Source organism: Macrobrachium rosenbergii, chromosome 7, assembly GCF_040412425.1.
Source record: "Macrobrachium rosenbergii isolate ZJJX-2024 chromosome 7, ASM4041242v1, whole genome shotgun sequence".
NCBI lineage: Eukaryota > Metazoa > Arthropoda > Malacostraca > Decapoda > Palaemonidae > Macrobrachium > Macrobrachium rosenbergii.
Genome location: NC_089747.1, coordinates 31601915 through 31623017, shown reverse-complemented (window position 1 = coordinate 31623017; position 21103 = coordinate 31601915). Strand labels below are relative to the sequence as shown.

Sequence of the window (21103 nt, the reverse complement as noted above, 5' to 3'; positions counted from 1 at the left end):
CTGGAGATGCTGATGCTCATCGCCCCTACACGTCCTGCAAGTGTAGGATGAGTACCCTCAAACACGATCGACATTCTGTTTGTATTTTATGTAGGAAGATGCAGTGTAGTATCAGTCAGATAGGTGACGAGTCTTGGTCGGTAGATCAGATGGAAGAATTATTCAAAAAGTTAGAGGACAAGTTACTAGCTGAGTGTGTCTAGTCTATTTTTCTAGCTTTATGACTAAATTAACGGAAAATAGAGATAAGGATAGTAGTAATTGTGTTGTAGATACTAATCGTTCTTTTTCAGCCCCCCTGCCTGTTCCAGAACCAGCCCTAACGGGTGCGGGGGTCATGGAGAACCGCAAACCTCAAAGGTAGGATCTGCCGGCCCCCCCGGCGCGGAACAGGCAGTGTTGGCAGCAGATTTTCCCCCTTCCCTCTAAAAGCGTAAGTTCTAAGGTGGATTTAGAATTAGGAATCACTCAGAAGGGTAGGAATTCTAATTAGGAAGTATTCAGGAAAGTAGTTGAGCATGGTCTTCTTTGGGTTTAGGTCTCTCATTCAGATCAATCGTTGGTTTTATTTCCTGCTTCGTGCTCTGTGCAACAAAGGTTTCCAGATCCGTGGAGGGTCGTTCAGATTTGGTTTCTGATGTATCTGGTTCTGAATTTTTGTTTTTCCTTGATTATTCCTTCTTCGAAGGTTCCTTTTCCTCTGGGGGTTTAAAATTTCGTTCGTCTTGCGTTGGTGGTAATTCTGGCGATCGAGTTTTTCCAATACTCATGATCATGTTTTAAAGAATTTTCTGTTTTGATAATGTCTATCAAGATTATCAGGGGCGGGGGGAACAGAACCAGTCTATTTTCTTTGAAATCTATGGCCTCTTCGGCTGCTACAGAAATTTTCCCTTTTCCCCCCTTTTTCTTCTAAGCCTTCTTCCATTGCCCTTCTCAATATTCTTTTTGGTCCGCTCTTTGGGGGGCTCTCAGGGTCTTTGTTGCGCATCCTGTTTTCTTGGTTTTTAACTCAGCAGAGCAAGGCTTTCTTGCTTCAACCCTGTATTTTAGAGCTCAGCGGCCCCCTCTCTCTGTTGGGGTTAAGGAAAGGGTATTTTTTTACGGATCCGTTGTCTTATCACCTTTTGCAATCCGGTGGTTTCTCAGGCATCTGGTCTAGTTGCTTCTCCGTTGTTTGCGGAGGTGTCAGCAACTCCTTATTTCTTTATGGGTTCCTAATTGTAATGTATCCTCCGCGATTCTTGCGGATGTTACAGCAGTCGGCGATTCGCCGGCGCCAGCGTTCAGTGTATCAGCACCAATAATTTCCTCATTGTAATGTATCCTCCGCGATTCTTGTGGATGCTACGGCAGTCTGCGTTTCGCCTGTGCCAGCGTTCAGTGTATCAGCACCAATAGTTTCCTCATTGTAATGTATCCTCCGCGATTCTTGCAGATGCTACGGCAATCGGCGATTCGCCTGCGCCAGCGTTCAGTGTATCAGCTCCGATAGTTTCCGCAGCCTTTCCATTCTCCAGGATAGTTGGTAACTACCTTCTTCTGTTACCTTCGGTTCGGTACCTCGTAACTTCCCCTTCAATACTCCTTTGAGTTTCGGTCCGGTTGGGACCTTCTCCATCTGTCCAACGTCGGCGTTGGGCACTCCGGTGGTTACTCCGAGTGTGGGTTCTTCCTTCTTCCCTCCTTCGGCTTCTTCTTTCTCAACTTGCTGGCGGTTTTCTCTTCCCTCCGTCTAGGTATCCATGTTGGTTCTGGGTCTTCAGTTCCGGATTCCCACTCTCATGCGGTTTTGATACATCCGGATTTGAGTGGTTCGGGTGTTGCGGCCTCTTCTCTCTCAGGAGTGGGCGTGGTCTGCCCAGGTGTTGCATCATCCCTGTTGGGTGGTGCGGGGTTGGCTCAACCTAGACTTTGGTGCCTCCAGTATGTTCCCGATTGATACATCAGGTGTCCTTCTCACGCACCCAGGTGTAGCAGTTCCGGGTTTTCGAGTTCGGCGTTTGCTAGGGATTGGTCTGCCTCTTTTCCTGTTCTGGCTCGGTCGAACCAGTCCGACAAAGATTGTTCATTTGAAGTAGAGGATCCGGTACAAAGATTGTTCATTTGAAGTAGAGGATCCGGTACCGGATATTAGTTCGCCTTCAGCCAATGAGAATGAGTATAAGCGGATGGTAGACTTCATCCTCACGTATCCTCAATCCAAGGTTCCGGATGAGCGTACACTACCGAAGCAACGATGTTAGAGTTGCTATATGCGACAGAACCGGTAGTTTGCTCAAACAAGATGATTTCTCCCTCTGGTCCGGTACTGTCTGACACCTCTTCACTTCGGTGTCAGTAAGGCTGGCATACCAGGTTAACATGTCGCCTGACTATACAACGTTCTTTGGCAGAAGAGGAGGGGCTTCTTTTGAAGCTTCCGCCTCACTATCCGGACATTCGGAGAGGGTTCTGTTGTGGGCGCCTTTTGCGCTCTGCAACAGTCTTTTAGGGAGGAGGATATCTCCTCCATGGTCTTTTTCGTGTAGCCGTCGTCAGCAGTAGCGTCACAGCAAGCTATGTTTAGTGTGGCTGCTCCGGGTTCAGGGATGAGGCCAGTATAACGAACTTGTTGCTTCTAAGTCATGTCTCCAGTTTCGGCAAAAATGCATCGTTGAAAGGACAAAATATAGAATAGAGGGTTCCTGTTTAACAGGGAATGGCCGGTACCCTCTTGAAGAAGCCTGTTAGGGAGAATGTCTCTCTCTCTCTCTCTCTCTCTCTCTCTCTCTCTCTCTCTCTCTCTCTCTCTCTCTCTAATTCCAGGGTTCTTGTGTCTCCGCATGCTTTCTCTTCAGGTATGTCTCAGGAATTGCTGGGACTTCCACATCGAGAATTCAGGTATAATCTGGAACGATTCTCGCTTGTCAGATTGTCTGTGATAGTCAGAAGAAGCGCATCTGACATCTGGAAGGTCTATAGTCTCCCCTCTTCCTGACGGTCATCTGTACTCAGATGCCTCATATCAAGGTTGGGGAGCAACCTTGGAGGACCCAGGCTTTGGGCCTCTGGAGGGACAGGGAACGAGAGGAGTCATAACCTTCAGGAACATCAAGGCTATAAAGGAAGACCTCAGGTGTTTCTCAGTCCTAGTGCGCAACACAATGTGGGTCTGCTTTGCGACATCGTAACTGCCGTGTCGTATCTGAGAACTCGGGGGGAACAAGATCATTAGAACGTAGAGGTGTATACTTTCCGCCATTCGGTCTCATTCATCAGATGTTCAGGAATTGCGGTAGTGTCAAGACGTCTGTGACTCTAGCTCCTTGCTGGCTCTAACACCCTCGGTTCCGGAATTCCTAATGCTCCTTACGGAAGTTCCGATATTCCTCCTCATGCGGAAGATCTTTTAGACAACCGCATTTTCACCATTATCATCCAAACTCTTGCGTGATGAACCTAGTTGCGGGCGACTGCCGAGCGAACAGCTGACACTCCAGACACTCTAAAGTTATGTCTAGACAGTGTTTCCTTCAGCTTCAGAAGTCAACCCGTAGCTTTACCAGATCAACTTGACATGGGGAAGTCTGTGTCGTAAGGAAGGTCATTCCATCTTTAGGCCTGCCATAACTGAAATAGCTGGTTTTCTCTTATTCCTTCGGAAAGTCAAGATTCTTTTCGTTTTTGGCTATTGCTGGCTACCGCTCAGCACTTTGCAGTACATTTTCTATTTTCCTGAAATTTCTAGCAGTAAGATCTTCTTTGACTTGTTACGTTCCCTCGGGCTCCCTCGTGAGATTTGTCGGAAGTTCTAATGTTAAGATAATTGGTTAGATGTTTTATTTCTTTCTTTCGGCTTTAGCTGCAGGATAAAACAATGGGCGAGCTTCGGGAAGTTTTCCTAGGCCAGTTTCGTAGGCGGGAAATAAGTATTTCTCTTCTTCCGGAAGTCGTGGCCGAGGCTTAAGCTCTTCTTCGTTCGTTTAAGGTTCTTATCTGCAGTGTTCGGTTCCGGCATCAGCAGGGATATCTTTATGTCCAATGCGATTAATTATCAATGGTTGATAAACTCCGTCCGCTTCCGTGTACACTTCTTGTCTCTCCGCGGAATCCTTCCCGTCCGCGGTCGAAGGAAGCGATTAGTTTCTTTCGGAGAAATGGTTCTTGGTTCCTGGTTCATGAGCGCTCACTACACGAACACAGTTGCGGGCACACTTCACGAACACAGTTGCAGGCACACTTCACGAACACAGTTGCGGGCACACTTCACGATTCTCGTGTGGTGCGAGGTTTATGCCTTACCGCACAGTATTCGGAGTATGTCCAGTTCATCTTGTTTTCTAAGGAATGGTTCAGAGTCTTCTATTCTGGAGGTAGTTGCTTGCGAGTCCGTCTTTGTTCTCTTCCTTCACTTAGGAGACGTTCAATTCGCCCCTCTGCGTATAGTGGCGAATTCTCCTGTCTAGGGTGCGTTTGTCATATTTCATTTATCCATTTCTACGTTTCTTAGTAAATCTAAGATGGTCTCTATCGCACATGAAAGGAAGGCTATTGTATTCTGACGTCATCAATAAGTACCTGTGTAGTGCTTTAAGACAGTGCGTCATCATACATTAGCATCCGTTTGCATAAACTCAGCGTTCTCCTTTTGCTCAGAGCTGGAGGCAAAGTCACGTTGGGAAGTCCTTGGGAACTAAGTAAAAGTGTGACAGCTTAGATATTAGATTCATCCTGTAGACCAATTGTATTCTTTTGTAAATAAGTCTTTATACGAAATACAAGAAAAACCACTATGGAGTTTGTCTGAAATCCTGCAGAACATTGGTCTGATCTTCCAAAAACAGTCTTATTCTACAGCCATGGAGAAACTGAAGATGTCATAACCAAACTCTGACTGAGTTCCAAACACATATAACCAAACACCAGGAGGAATTTCTGATGAAATACCTTCATATAACACGTTCAGTTAGCTGAGGTGGTATTCTCTTCGTGCGAAGACTCGGAAGGTTATTCTCTTAGTCCACGTTTAACGGCGGAGTCTATTATCTAGGGTGCGCTCATTTAGCTAAGGTAGTATTCACGTAGTGCTGTGATTATTAGGTTAACCAGATAGGAAATTCCTTTTTAGGCTTTAGAATTTTAAGCAACAGTGATAGTATAATCACATGAACTTAAGTTCAGAGTATCTTAAGTATCCTAGTCTTTGATAGTTTACCTACGAGAGTCCAAAGAGGTGCTCTCATAGGCTAGCCTAGGTTGTTTAGTCGGCGCTGGGATACTTCTGCGCTCGTCGGCCTTTGCCGCAACTTGCAGGGCGGAGGGTCATTGGCTCGGCTCACTGCCTCATTCCCTCCTTAATGGGTAGGCTCTGAATAGTCACTTGGGAGATGCATCGTTCTCCTTTTTACATGAAAGGTATTCTCTTAGTCCGTGTGTAGCCGCTAACCCTTCTATCGTGGGTGCGTTCAATTAGCTAAGGGGGTACTCTCTTAGTGCAGAGGTTCTCAGAGGCGGCCACTTGGAAGTCGGTGTCGTTTTTCACTTCTACCTAAAAACGTTGTTTTATTCGAAGAAGAATTTCTCGCTTGTTCCCTTTGCGACGACCAACTTGATCTTATAATTACGTAGTAATGTTAAGGGTGGGGGGAACTATAGGTAATGAATGTAGTCAGGAAATTTGGAATTTTGGATTCTCTGTTAGTCGGGGTTCATAGTGAGAATATGAAGTTGACTTTAGTACTGTGAAGATAGGCAGATCCAGTGGACAGATTTGGTTTCTTCAACCTCTTCTGCACAGACATCGGCGGCAACGGACGACGAAGAACTCGAAGATCCTGCACACTCAACTTCTCCTCCATACATGAGAGGCTACAATAGCCACATGGGAGGTTCTTCGTACCCCTCCATACATGAGAGTGCTTTGATTAGCCACATGGGAGGTTCATCGTGCCCCTCCATACATGAGAGTGCTTTGATTAGCCACATGGGAGGTTCATCGTACCCCTCCATACATGAAAGTGCTTTGATTAGCCACATGGGAGGTTCATCGTTCTCCACTAATCATGGGAGGCTGTGATTAGCCATATGGTAGGTTGGTTTTAATTTTTTTTTTTTTTTTTGCTACACTCTATCCATGAGGAGGTTTGAATACCACATGAGAGGTAGCTCGACTCAGACCCTCCATAAGTGAGAGTGCTTTGATTAGCCACATGGGAGGTTCATCGTTCTCCACTAATCATGGGAGGCTGTGATTAGCCTCATGGTAGGTTGGTTTTTATTTTGCTACTCTCTATCCATGAGGAGGTTTGAATACCACATGAGAGGTAGCTCGACTCAGAAAGTACCTAAACATGAGACTGACGTCGGGGGTACTCTCTCTACAGACATTCTCACCTGCCGAGTGGGATAACCAGGTGAGGATACATTCATTTATACAGAGTAGGCGAATAATGAGTTACCTGCTTTCCCTGATGGCAGGTCGGGCTGAATTAGATTGATCCCACCTCCACAAAATTTTGTTAATCGGGCTAATTCAGGTGTTCAGGGAGTGTATTGCAATATGAAGTTTTCATAATAAAACTAATATTGTAATACTTACCTGAACACCTGAATGATTCCCACCCTCCTCCCCACTTCAATTTGAATAGTGGATAACGCAATTGGGGATCTCGGCCTCACTCGGCCGGGACTTGCAGCAGTGTTGCTAACGATACTTCAGGTAACTCATTTGACAAGATTTTCCTGTAAGCGTTGGTAACGCTGACAGTTTATTACCCACTTAGTGGGTAAAAGCTATGGGGATGTAGTTCGGGCTGGTCAGTGACCAGGGCTAATTCAGGTGTTCAGGTAAGTATTACAATATTAGTTTTATTATGAAAACTTCATGTCTGTTCCTCTTTTACTCAATTACTGTGTGTAAAAACTTGATGAGGTGTGATGAGTGTATATGGCAGGAAAGGGTGAGTACCTGATAACAGTTTAACTTACTACTTTATCCTAAATCCAAATCTGCATACATTTATTATTTCTTTGACTACTTTCAAGCTTATGGGTCAGTAACACTTGATGTATACTGTAGGTATTCTGATGAGTGTTGTCAAAATTTTGAAATTTCTTTCTTCTTTCCCTGATACTTTTGGCTGCCTCTCTTCTGGTGTTTCATGTCAAATTGTTTGCCAGTCATGTAGTATATATTTATTTAATTTGATAGTTAAAAAAATGGAAAATTCAGAATAATGGTATTATAAAATAGAAAAGTTACTTCTTAATTGAATATAGATTTATAAAAGCAAACATGCAGAGTAGTGTGTAAGCTAGCAGATTAAGAGCTAGGAAACAATATTGAGTATAGCTGCAAGTTTCCACATTGAAGTTGGTTCTCTTGTTACAGGTACGTTTTTTGTTTCATTTCACTGGCAGCAAAGCAACCAACAGCAGGGAAAATCCAGAATGGTATTTCACTCAAGTCCTTAAGTGGATCGCTGCGCATGAAAACTTCCTGAATATGCGCATACAGCCTGTCCTCAACCAGTGCAATCATAAAAACACATCTGCAAAGGTGAGTTGAAATCTTATTACAGGTTGACCATCACTAATCCGGCAATCAGTAATCCGGCACAAATTTCGGCTAGAGAGTAATTTCAATGTTTCGCACTAATTTTCAAATTTCCGGTCGCTGCGTAACTCGTTATTGATTTGGTGGCGCAGTGTGCTGCATCAACAAACTGGTAGCCAAGCCTACATTATACTGAACTCTATTCACATATTAACAGTATTATACAAACATCAACATAACGAATGTGCATCTTTTTCATGGATCTTTTAAAAAGTTATGATTTACTACATTGTTTCCAGTTGCGTATATTCTCATATTGCTTTTGTATTATAAATTGCGATCAATGTTTTGTTTTGGGAATCGATATCCCGGTGTTTATTTCGCTGCATTCACGATATCCTGGTGTTTATTTCGCCGCATTTAACTAAGTTCAAAGCGCTTTTCTTGCTTCTAGTTAGTGTAAATGAATATGGATACTTTATTTATTTGGGACACGGATATTTTTCGTTATACAAAGTGTTTTTAAGTCGAAATATAACTTAAATACGTTTCGTTGTGAAATTAATTTAGCTTTTTTTTTGTTAATATATGACGTTCGCAGGAATCGCGGCTGGCCATTTTGGGGGCATGTATGTTTTGTGTAAAAAAATCAAGATTCCGTTCGCTATTTTCTCTTGATTTCATCATAATACGAGCTTTACGTATTTATCTTTTATCGGCGTGAAAACGGTAGTAATTTGTATTCTTTCATGCCCAGTAGTTTTGATTAAAATACAATCTCTCCAGTTTTATTTACGGTCGAGTTTCATCCATGTTGCCGATGCACGATAATTTATGGTCATTAGCAGCTTGAACATTGTTTTCTCAGCTTCAGCTACAACTTACAGCTTTAAGTTACTGTAGCAGTATATTTCCCTGCCGATCTTTTCTCCAAAGCGAATAAGGGTATAGTGTAAAAAATATATCAGTCCTATTGTACAGTACTTAACGTCAATTGTAACATAACTACGGTAATTGTGTATTACTGTACGATGGTTGAAATACAAGCAAAACAGTTGTTATCCGATACGATTATTAGCAAAACAAGTTTCCCGTTCGGTTGTTTATGGCTGTATGCATTTACGCAAGAGTATAACGTTACTAACAATACTTTTATCATTCTCTTTTACTTTTTTAACTAGCAGATGGAATAAAGAGATGGAGGAAAAGAAGTTTTTCTATTGTAAGTTGGTCTCTCTCGCTGCCTGATTGTAGCTGCTGCCTGCACTCTGCGCAAATTCTAAAAATATTTCTAAATATTTTTATCGGTATTAATTGCTAACCCCATCATCGTGAAACTCGAAATATCGTAAGTCGAATTATCGTCTCGAGCACTACCTGTATTTGATAATTGTCTTTTCTTTATTATCCAACTTGTACTGATTTATGGTATATTTTAATTCTAAGATGAGGTGCTTAGCTACTGGGTTTCCTGTATTCTAGCCTAATAAATGGCTAATCTGGCAAAATGGCTAATCCGGCACCCTCCAGGTCCCAATGATGCCGGATTAGTGATGGTCAACCTGTACTTTCTTACATTGGGTAAAATACTTTTGCTGTTTATTTCAACCATGCTTATTGTTCACTTCACAACCTCCTTCTGTTACTTGCATTCAGGCTTAAATAGCTCATGCTTTATCTGACAACTCTGATTTTTTAACATAGATGGTTGCGGCCCCATAATTTAAAATAATTTCATTTGGTGCTATTTTGCCAGATATTTAACTCAGATGGTTCTTTGCATAAATTTCAACTATTTGCTGGAAAAACTGTAATTTATAGTGACACCCTAAGTTTACTGTACTCCTTGCAAAGGGTTAATACCAAGTACTCATTTGCCTTTGAGATTTTAGAGTGGATAGATTTGAGATTTTAGAGTTGATCGTAGTGGTATTGTGGTACTGAATTTAAATTTGTTGGGTATCAGCCCATATAGGTGTGATAGGTAATGATGTGCAGGCAGTTTGGCAAAGAGTATTGCATGAAATTCTTTGGAAAGACTGACTTCTTTGCTCTTTCAAGACTTTTTCCCAACATTCTGTGTGAGATTAAAGACAGCTTGGCAAATCTCATGCGAAAGTTTAGTTGGCAGTAACCAGAAAATGTTGGAAATTACTAAGTCATCTTTTCTTTTGATCTACAATAGTATGCCAACGATATGAGAAATTGCCATAAGGCATCTGAGGATTGGGCACATGTGTTTAACCCACAGGTTTTTGATGGACAAGCAACCACAACCCTCCTGTGAAGACGGTTGCTGCTAATGTTCAAGTCTTGCTGACCTTGGTAGACATTACCTTTCTCAGTGTCAGGATGGTGGTGGAAAAAACCACCTCCATAGCACTCACATATTCGCGGATTTCTCTGTGGAACGTATCTACCCATTATTCGTGGAAAATTCGCCCATTCACAGTATTTTTCAATGAGAAATATTCACTAATTACTGTATTTTCATATTTTCATGACTCAGTGCACTTTTAGTGATAAAACTATTAAAATACTCAGGTATAAGTATTTTTTAGGGTTTTTTTGTGTGTAAGCTATCAAAATAGACAGATTGCAATACACTCCCTGAACACCTGAATTTGCCCTTAATCCCACTAGCCTGAACAACTGTCAATTACCCATCCCACTAGTGGGAATTTTAAAAGCCAGTGTTACCAATGCTGCAGGTAAAATCTTGTCACTTGAGCTACCATAACAAATGGTTGGCAATGCTGACACAGGTGTGCGCCGACACTCCCACTTTCATCAATTGCTTTTTGTTCACGCTGCTGGAAGGTTGTTTCCTTCTGCAGTGCAAGGTTTTAATCCTATTGCCCGACTTCTCTTTGTATTTTGGACTTCTGGTGAAGACCTAGATTGTATTTAACCGTTTCTCTCTTGAATATTCTGGATATCTTCGACGTGGAATGTCTTTCGGATTTGGACTTGCTGGTTCTCGGTCTTGATTGGTCATCATAGACTCTTTCACCATCTGCCTCACCTTCGGCTTTGACGTCGACCTCTACTGCCCCCTCGACTAGTGCTCATCGCTTCTTCTTCCTGCAGAGACGGATGAGTACTTTGAGACATGATTGACATTCTGTCAGGTATGTAGGAAAGTTAAGTGTGATGTGGAGACTCATTGCGATGAATATTCTGATTAGAAGACACAAGAGAGGGAGGATTACATTTGTCATTGCAAGTCTTTGGCTAGTAAGGGCGGCAAACATCAGTCAGATTCTTCGTTGCCTCAAGTATCTCAGGCTTCTGCTACAGATCAGTTAATGGATTTAGTGAGTTCAGAGTTAGTCAAACAGATAGAGGATAAGATTGCAAGTAGTATGGAAAATTTAAGAGCTAGTCTTTTTCAACATTCCTCAGATAGGGATAGTAGTAGTGTTAGGATGTCTAATCCTTCTTCCTTTTCAGCTCCCCTGCCTGTTCCAGAACCAGCCCTAACGGGTGCTGAGGGTAATGGCAGAAATGCAAGCCTCCGAGTGGGTAGGATCTGCTGGCCCCCTCGGCGTGGAGTGAAGGTTCCCCCCCCCCCCAAACCCCCTTGTAGTACTGATAAATTTAATGTTGATAATGTTAGTCAGGATCAAGATCTAGGTGTGATAAAGGAAGATAGGTCTGGGTTAAGTAGTGAGGAGAAGGTATTAAGGGTGCAGAGTCATTCTCCTGGATGGGTTACGGTTTCGGGTTCGAGTGTTTTTTGTGCTCTGGCAAAGTTTTGCCTTCCTTCTTTTCTGTCTGGCTCAGTCTCAGGTCAATGTTTCAGTTTCGGTGGTGCAGAATCCTTCTGCTCTAGCTCCTAACTCACTTCCGACTGTTTCTGAATCTTCTACTGTAGTTTCTCCCTTCTCTGTGTTTTCTACTCCTCCATCTAGTAAGATGGGTTCTGGTGTGTCCTTTCGGCTTCTAAAAGTAGTTTACGGGACCTGCAATTGGATGTGGCGGAATATAAGGCGGATTTGCTGGGTCTTTCAAATGGGTACAGACCTGTGGTGAGAGGTTATCTTTTGATGGTTTCTCTAACATTAGAGAGTATGTGACAGAGTAGTGTCCAGAATTCATGTCAGATATGTTTCAGGATTATCAAGGGGGGCCAGATTCGGTGCGCCTTCTGTCCTTTCGTTCTAAGTTTTCTTCTGGGTTATCTTCCATTTTCCCTCCTTCGACTCTTGGGTTTTCCTCTTCTCAGGTAACCTTTTTTATATGTCTGCTGTTCCTCTGTTTCTCACCTTTCCTTCCTCAGTACAGTCTGCTTATCTATCGCTTCATCTCCTGCTCCCACATTCTCTGCTGCTCCTTTTTTTTCAGTCTCCTCTTCGGCCTCTTCTTCTTCTGCTCCAGTCTTTCCTGCGGTTTCCGCATCTTCTGTTTTCTCTCCTTCTTTGACTTTTGGCTTTCCTCTTCTCAGGTAACTTTTTTTATGCGTCTGCTATTCCTCTGTCTCTCGCCTTTCCTTCCTTAGTACAGTCTCCTCCAGTAGGAGGAGCTTCCGGACAGGTGAAAACGCAGTTTTGGCAGAATTTGGCCGCAGGTGTTTCATGTTCCATCCCTTCGGGTATGCACAACCCCTTGCTTCCACTTCAAGCAGCTGTTCCAGTAGCATCAGGTATTTCACAGGGTTTGCCTGTTGCTTCCAGTTCGGGTTTGTGCTCTGTGGTTTTGCCAGGGCTTGCGGTACCTTCTTTGAGCGGTCTGCAGCTTTCATCACCTGCATTTTCCACGGCGATAACTCCGAGAGTAGCTTCTATCTCTTTCATTCTCCCTCCTTCTTCAACTTCCATCCCTCTGCAAGCGGTTTCGTTTGTGCATCCTCCCCCAGGGTTTAGCAATGTGGGTTTGGCTACTCTCACTCGTCTTCCCCTAAGTAATAACGGGGAATCGGCTCCGGGTTTTCTTGGTTCAGCCTTCTCTTCTTCCCGGTGGGTTCCACTATGCGGATTCAGCTCCAGGTTCCCGATTAGGTGTGGGTGCTCAGCATTCTGGTTAGGGTGGTCCGCTTGCGGACTCTTTGTCATTGTCCAGGCTTCGTTCAGTTCCTCCTTCGTCGGTCTTAGACCGTTCAGACATTGCTGAACAGGATTCTTATCTGGAGGTGCAGGAGATTCTGGTGGACTTCGAATGTCCTCTTGCCAGCAGTAACAATTACGGACGCATGCTTGAGTATGTTACTTCTTCATACCCTCAAGCAGGAGCGCCAGACCTCCCGATTTCGTCAGTTCAGTCTTTTTTTTTTTTTTTTTGAGGCCTTTTATGCCACTAAGGCAGCTCCTGCCTCTTTTTCGTGTTGGCTGGTTTGGTTCGATCGGGTTAGACAGGCTTTGGAGGAGGTGGATGGTCGTATAGCGTCAGTAGTGGCTTCTAATAGGCAGGACTCTTCTCTTCTCTCTCCATGTAAGATGAGTTACGCAGTTCGAGGTAACCCTTTGGCAGGTATCAGGTTGCCATTCAACGAATCGGTTGAGGCAATCCTATCTAGGTCTCTGGCATTGTCTCGGCTCATAGGGACTTCTCTTAGGGAAGCAGGTGCTTGGAGGATGTGATGTGCAGTCAGACTTAGGCTCTTGCGCACTCTCTCTGGATGCTGTCAAGTTTACTGTAATGGGGTTCTAAAAGAGTGATGGCTATGTCCCTTCAGATCCATGGCTGTTTGCAGCCTAACAAATTTATCTCGAGGGGTCTGGCTCACCAGGCGAATGCTTTGGCTTCGTCTACGACGTTTAGAGCAGAAAAGTCAAGATTTCTATCTTGGTCATCTTCCCATCAGTATCCGGATGTTCATAAGAGGGATTGCTTAGAACACCTTAGCCTAAGCTAATTCTTTGTTCAAGGATGATGACGTAGCCAGTATGATGAACGTGGTTGCTTCTAACGCATGTCTCCGGTGTCGGCAATTATGCATCATCGAGGGTACAGAGTGTTGAGGTATCTAGACGATTGGTTGATCCTTGCCTCCTCTCTAGAGGAGCTAGTAAGAGCGAGGGAACTCTTATGGAATCTTTAACCTATTCAGGTAGGAGGATCTCTCTCTTCCTTTGAGGGTTTTCTCAACCCTGGAGAGGATCCAGTTGGTCCTTCAGCAGGTCGAAGGGTCCCTTTCCAACAGGGAACAGCCAGTACCAGCTTGGAGAAGCCTCTTAGGGTGAATGTCTCTCTCTTTTAATTGTAGGGTCTCATTTCCGGATGCGCTCTCTTCAGATATGTCTCAGGAATCACTGGGACTTCCGCAGCGAGAATGCAGTTATAGTCGGGAGCGATTCTTGCCTGTTGGATCATCTGTGGTGGTCAGAAGTAGTGCATCTGACACCCGGAAGGTCTATCGACTCCCCTCTTCCCGATATTCATCTGTACACAGATGCCTCAGATCAAGGTTGGGGAACAACCTTGGAGGAAACCCAGTCCTCGGGGCCTCTGGGGGGTTCAAGAATGAGAGGAGTCAATAAATCCTCCAGAAATCAAGGCTGTAAAGGAAGCCCTCAGTTGTTTTCAGTCCTAGTGCACAACAGAGTAGTGGCTATGCTTAGCAAAAGTGTAATTGCCATGTCGTATCTGGAGAACTCTGGGGAGAACAGGCTCAACAGAACTCAGTACTATAGCACAGAGAGTCCTGAGAGGGTGCGAAGAACGAAAAGTGTCTCTTCTTCCCCAATTTACATCGGGGAGTCTCAACATACTGGCTGATTCGCTAAGTTGCTCCTGTCAGGTATGGGGCAGGGGGGTGGACTTTGGCTCTGGAAGTAATAGGTCAGATTGTCTGGAAGTGGCTAGCAACTGTGGACTTATTCGTGACATGATTAAACCATTGTCTTCCGGTTTATTTCTCACCAGTGGTGGTCCCCATGTTGATAGGCACTGATGTGACGTTACAAATTTGAATCATATGCAGGTGTATGCCTTTCCTCCGTCTGGTCTCATTCATCAGGTAATAAGGAAACAGCGGGAGAGTGTCAAGATGTCTATGACTCTAATAGCTCCCTGCTCACCCTAATGCGCTTGGTTTCCAGAACTCCTAGAGCTCCTTACGGATGTTCCGATGTCCCTACCCATGCGAAAGTTCTTCTCAGACGACCACATTCTCACCATTATCATCCAAACCCTCGCGTGCTGTACCTAGTTGCAGGGCGACTGTAGAGAGAGCAGCTAGACAGTTCGGACTACCTAAAGCAGTGGCTAGACAGCTTTCTTTCAGCTTGAGAAAGTCAACCCGTAAGCCTTACTAGGTTCAGCTGGACAAGGTATAGAACCCATTGAAGCTATAACGTTAAGACACTGACTAAGAAGTTGCTTTTTCTTAAGGCTTTAGCTTCAGCTAGAGGGTTGGGCGTGCTTCAGGCAGTTTCTAGGTTGGGTTCCTATGCGAGAAATGATACGTATTTGTCTTTCTTCCGGAATTTATGGCAAAGACAGAGTCGGAGGTTAAAACTCTGCCTCGTTCATTTAAAGTTCCTTATCTGCAAGTGTTCGTTACCGGCGATCCAGCGGAGATGTCTTCGTGTCCAGTGTGAGCATTAAAGTCAATTTATCAAAGGTTGAGAAACTCCGTCTGCTTCCATATACACTTCTTGTCTCTCCGCGGAATCCTTCCTGTCTGCTGTCAAAGAATGCGATTAGTTATTTTCGGAGGGAGGTGATTTGCCAGGCTTCTCAGGGTTCATCTTCATCGTCTTCAGCTCTGTATTTCCCCGTCCGCACAGTATTCGGAGTATGTCCACTTCACTTTCCTTTCTCAGGAATTATTCAGTGCCTTCTATTCTGGAGGCAGCTACTTGGGAGTCCGTCTCAGTGTTTATTTCCTTTACTTAAGAGATGTTCGATTCGCCTCATCGCATGTAGCGGCGAAGTCTACTATCTCCTTTTGGTTGCGTGAAGTGATTAAACAAGCTTACACCTCTACTTCACATTCAGATGCTGATACAGTGCATACAAGAGCACATGATGATAGGGGTCTAGGCCCTACCATCGCTTTCAAGAACTTCTATGTTCACAGGATTTTGAAGGCAGGTATCTGGCTTCACCAAACCACCTTCACATCCTTCTATCTGCGGGACGTTGCCCACAGGTCCTTGGACACTTTTTTCTTGGGTCCGGTGATGGCTGCTCAACAAGTTGTGTTGCTCATCCAATGCCCCTGGCAGGACAGTATAGTATCTTACCTGTGATGCTGGATATGAAAGTGAGAGTGAATGAGATGACTGGACTTCTTCCTTTCTCTTTCTTTTTCTTCTCTATCAGCAGGCAGTAGAGAGAATAATCATATGCTAAAACTGGTTAGATGCAGGTGAGCAAGCTTCCATTCTATAAAGTTTTATATTTTTGTTCCTACACAATACAAATTCTTTATAGAAGCAAGTCCCATTCCTCTCTCTTACAAGATGAGAGAAATTCTTTATAGAAGCAAGTCCCATTCCTCTCTCTTACAAGGGGAGAGGGGAAATGGCAAAAAACAAAACTGGTGGCTAACATGAATTTTGTTGTCTCTGACAGTTCTTTACCATCATCAAGACACAACAGAGATGTGTACTACATATTCTATTAGGCCAGATGTCTGGCTGTTCAGTAACCTATGCACAACAGATCAGAGGCTTTTGACTCCTTACTATGTCCTTCCTATTGTCAGGAAGTGAGCCCAGGTGGTCCGAACCTCCAGTTGCTTCTAAAACTTTCTTATCCTCCCTCCAAGAGTAAGTCATCCTTATGTTAAGACCAAGGTTTGTTCTGTATATGAGCAAATGGCAAATTTTAAATCAATTTGTATTTTTCATAGTTAACAAACCTTTAGCCTTAATGCATATGGCCCACCTCAAGCCACCACTCATTTTTTCCTGGGCTAGAAGGAAACTGAATTGATGAAGCTTAGCGGTGGTAAACCAGTTCCGTAGCTTCCTCCTACTCCCCTATCAGCTGATGCCTGTTGCTACCAATTCTTTGTATTATTTTTAACAGGACTCCAGATAGTGCCAGAGAATTTTTCCTTACGTTAAGACCAAAGTTTGTTAGTTATGAAAAATACAAATTGATTTAAAATTTGTCATTTCTTGTTAAAATGCACCTGTTCATTCTTTACATGCTGTTTCTTTGGCTATCAGCAAGTCAAGATCTTCCTTCTGCCTCTGCAAATGTTTTCTGTTATCAATCCTCCCATGGTTACAAAATCTGCTGTTTCCAAGCTAGATGCTGTTCTAGCTCTTTTGCTTTCTAAGGATGTGTTGTCTGGGAATGTCCTTAAGTTGGTTGAGTTGTGTTTGGACGAGCCAGGGGAATCAGGTGTTGCTGTTGTTCCTCTTCCCCTCTCCCACCATTTACCCATTTTTTGTGTGCTCAGCTGACTTGTGTCGACTAAGGTGAGCAACTGCAGACTGCTTTGACTTCATCTCCCCTTCCATTGAGTCAGAGAATTTTGTTACAAGGAGTGAGCTGTTGTTGCCTGACTTCTCCTCTGGCAGAAGAGGAGCTTGAATTTGAGGAATCTCCTTCATTTTTTGGGGATTCTGGAGCACTGCATTTCGCTCTATCCTAAATTAGTGGAGGAAAGAGGCTCTGTATGGACTGGGTCTCTTATCTTCTATTATTTCGGCACCAATTAAGTCTTTCAAGAAACCCAAGCTTTTTCCTTCAGTTAGAGCACATTTTGATGAGCTTTCTCATACTCCGGAGTAAAGCTTCTCTTAAGACTGCCAGCTCTTGACTTCCTGGGTTTTTGAAGTTGCAGAGAAGCGCCTCTTATGATACAGGCACTTAAAAATCATTAAGTTCTTTCACTTTCATAGATGCAGTAAGAATCTTACAGTTGCTACTATAGATCCATGCTTTCCTCAGTTTTACATCATGTGGAGTTAGTTCAGATTATTTGAGACTGAAGTCCCCAGAGTTCAGTATCAATCTGTGTCATGTTACTTAGATGTAGTTTTGAAGTTTTTATGTGCAGATCCATTGGAGTCTTTAGAATCAGCTTCCTTTAAGTTTCTGAGTATGAAAACTTACTTTTTGGTAGCAAAAAGAGTGAGTTGCAAGCATTCTCCAGTAAGGTAGGCTTTTTTAAAGGGGATGCTATTTTATTGTGTGTGCTTTTATTCAGGGCCAAGAATGATGTTAAAGCTAAGCTATTACCGAGAACGGTAAGGATTCCTAATTTAACCTTCTTAATGGGGAATGAAGAAGAGTCTCTATTCTGTCCTGTGAGGGCCATTAACATTTATTTGGATAGGTTAAAGCCTGTGAGGGGCAAAGTTAACCATTTATTTTGTGGTGTTAGAAAATGTAACACTCCCTTGTTTAACAACACAATAAAACTTCCATAGACAAAGCCATAGAAAAGTGGGAAGGGGTAAAATCTTCCAAAGAAGATGTAGCAACTGGAAAAAATGGCAAAGAGGAGACAGAACAAGAAGGAACATGCGATGCATCCATTGAAGGAGGGAACCCCCTCCAAGATGGAGCCTTAGACTTCCTCCTGTGCTGCCTCTTCTTGGCAAAAACCCTCCACTGCTCAGGAGGCCAAGAACAGCACTCAGGGCATGGATTAGTGATATTACAATGATTAGCTCTACATCGGCTACACTTAGAATGGGGATCAGTGTCAGCAGATGCCAAAAAGAAGAGCAAGGGTAACCATCGACACCAGGACACATCCTCTGACGCTTGGAAAGCCTGGCAGAAACTGGAGGCTGGGATGATTCTTGTGGATGCATGATCACACAAAAACACACAGCACATGAAAATACAGAATCATCCACGCAAGCAACACAGTCACAACAAATTAAGCAAAAAAACACCGGCTTCAGAAAGACGAGCAAAAGCACGTCTTCCTATGAGGGCAGTAAAGAAGAAACTGAGGCAGGCGTCATTTCCTTCACTACATACACAAAGGAAATTGACGGTTGCCACCTAGACGTGTCAGCCTACCTTGTTGCCACCAATTCCTTGTTTGTTATTTTTACCGGTTTCCAGCTGGCGCTAGAAGAATTAACCATAAGTTAAGAATGCAGGTTTGTTAGCTATGAAAAATACAAATTGAGTAAAAATTTGTCATTTTTTGTCAAGCTTTTAATAAGACTAGCACATAAAAAACTGGATCCAGATCTCTTACCTTTAGTGAAGGTAAATATTCATAGCATAAGAGTGGTTGCTATATCATTTGGTTTTTTTGAAGAATTTGTCACTAAAGGATGTTATTAACGCAGATACTTGGAAGTACAATTTGGTTTTTGCCGCTCATTATCTTAGAGATTTAGATATCACATTCAAAAACTGTAATGCCCTAACCTTAGCGGGTAGTCAAGTCATTCGCTGGACGGAAAGAAAGAGCAATTTTTTAGGCTCTTTAATTTTTAGTCCTGGGTATTAGTTTTCTGGGGAGCATGGAGGAACAATTGTTGTATAGGAGCGTACCTTTATATCATGAGGTACCGTATTTATTTTAATTGACTGTTGGTTTTTGGGATTTTGGGCCCAGGTGCATGAGTCCTATCATGCCCCTTCTTTTCATTTTGACCGTAGATGAAGCAGTTTTCTCCACTGTGCTGCTCTTTGCTGCACACACATAGTCTTGCACCCTGAATGGAATCCACCCTCAGGCAGCAGAATTATCCAGGAAGGATCCCAGATCAATTAAGAATGTTTTGGGTTTCATACAGAAACCTCTCAGCTCGCTTGGCTGAGCAGATTTTATCAAGCTGTACTACCCACAGCCATTTGTCAATGTGGAAATTGGCTATCTTTAACATATGGTAAGATGCATCCAAAATAATATAAATTTTCTTAATCAAATTTATTATTTGGATACTTACCTACTGATAAAGTAGACCCCACCAGCTCCCCACAACTTAGTGGGCTGTCAAGGAGAATTCTGATGAGCTAGAACATTTGAAACATGCCTGGTGGGGAACTAGAAGTTGTCTGGGTCACCCAAGCAGTTTTCTTCTTCAGTTTGAATGCTGAGTCTTCTTTTGGTACAGGGATATAAACTGTCTTTAACAGTAGGAAAGTATTCAAATAATAATTTTTATTATGAAAATTTATAATATTTTTAGTGAATAATCCCCACGAAGTGCATTTTTGGCATTTTATGGTTCATTTTTATTATTGAAAAGTGATCTTAAAATTATCTTTATTATAAGGTTTACCTATAAATGGAGGAACTTATTTATTAGTATATCAGTCACTACTGCAAATGCTGTTGTCTCATCTAAAACTGAAAGAGATAAAGGTGAACAAAGATTTTCATTGAGAACCTTTGTAAGTAATGTGATGTCTTATGAATAGAGTGAAGTTCATCCCTGGAACCTTTTTAGCAAAGTTATTGAGACCATGCTAATCCCCTTATTCAACCTGAAAGAGTTAGACTTTAACATGAGCTTTGTCTTTCAGTAGCCTGCTATAGAAAAATTAATAGCTCAAACATAAGATATTACAGTATAAAATGTACCATAGACCAAATAGCTCTTCACAAATGAGTGCATTAAAGTAGACCCCTAATGTTAGAGGCTCCCTCTGTGATGTACTTCATAGATATGTAATAAACAGATATTATAACTATTCTCGCAGTTGTAAATTAAGTAGTCACAAGGTGGTCAAACTAGGTACTGGATCCACAATTTAGGAAACTAATTGTTAATGCATGTATACAGAAGGATGAATCATCTTAAATAATTCCAAAAGAGCAAGTGTCCTAGGGTTAAAGGTATCACTTCTGAGAATTTCTCCTATGTGAAGCTCCTGTAGATAATACCTGTAAAAGTAGTTCACAGAATGCAAGCCAGCCTGCTTGAAAGTAAAAGATGCATTTACACAAAAAAGTGTATTGGTGCCATTCAGATGCCATGGGACATAACGATAGCATTAGGTTTCCTGTCCTGTACAAATGTCTTAAAATAAGTTCTAACCTTGATGTTTTGGGGCAGGAAACAAAGGATTAGGAATTTCCCCTGAAAGATTTTCTTTAAGACACATTACTATCTCCACTTGCACTGTTCCAGGTTGTTAATCAGACTGCATAGTTAAGGTTTGTAACTCTTTGGGCTAATCTTATTTGTTTTTGGTATTCATGAATTTACATAAAAACTAGCGTCTTATAGAAAAACAGAATATTTTTCAAATGGATGTGTATTTATCCAAGTAAATATGTTTTAGCACAAATTACAGAGAGAATCAATTGATGATTCATTATAAACTGATTTTAATTGCTTGGAAAAGGAAGGTCAGATAGATTTTAGTAAAATACTGCATCAAAGAATTTAACATATGGGGTAAATTTAATCATCAAGAAGGTAAATATTTGGGGGATTTCAAATAGCTAAAAGAGACTCTGCCAATATGTATTGATAGCTAAAGTCTTTTTATTATATTTTGTAATTCTATGTGTGTTGGAGTAGTTTTTATTATAGAGAAATGTAAAGTCATAGAGTAAGATTTATACATTTAAAATTTTAAGAACTTGATTTGGTAATTATAGTTACTGTAGACTAATATATGTTCTTCATTTAATTATGTATAATAGTTAAATTATAATTTTTAAATCCAGATTAATTTTGT

At 42.3% G+C, this 21103-nt stretch overlaps 1 protein-coding gene across 1 annotated transcript in view; it reads left to right on the top strand.

Moving 5' to 3' along the window:
- Rint1 (RAD50 interactor 1) overlaps positions 1 to 21103 on the top strand; it is a 150639-nt gene that overhangs the window by 78827 nt on the left and 50709 nt on the right. Inside the window, exon 6 of the mRNA XM_067107067.1 lies at positions 7373 to 7540. Within this exon, the coding sequence (XP_066963168.1) occupies positions 7373 to 7540 (168 nt within the window). The remainder of the gene's footprint in view (positions 1 to 7372; positions 7541 to 21103) is intronic.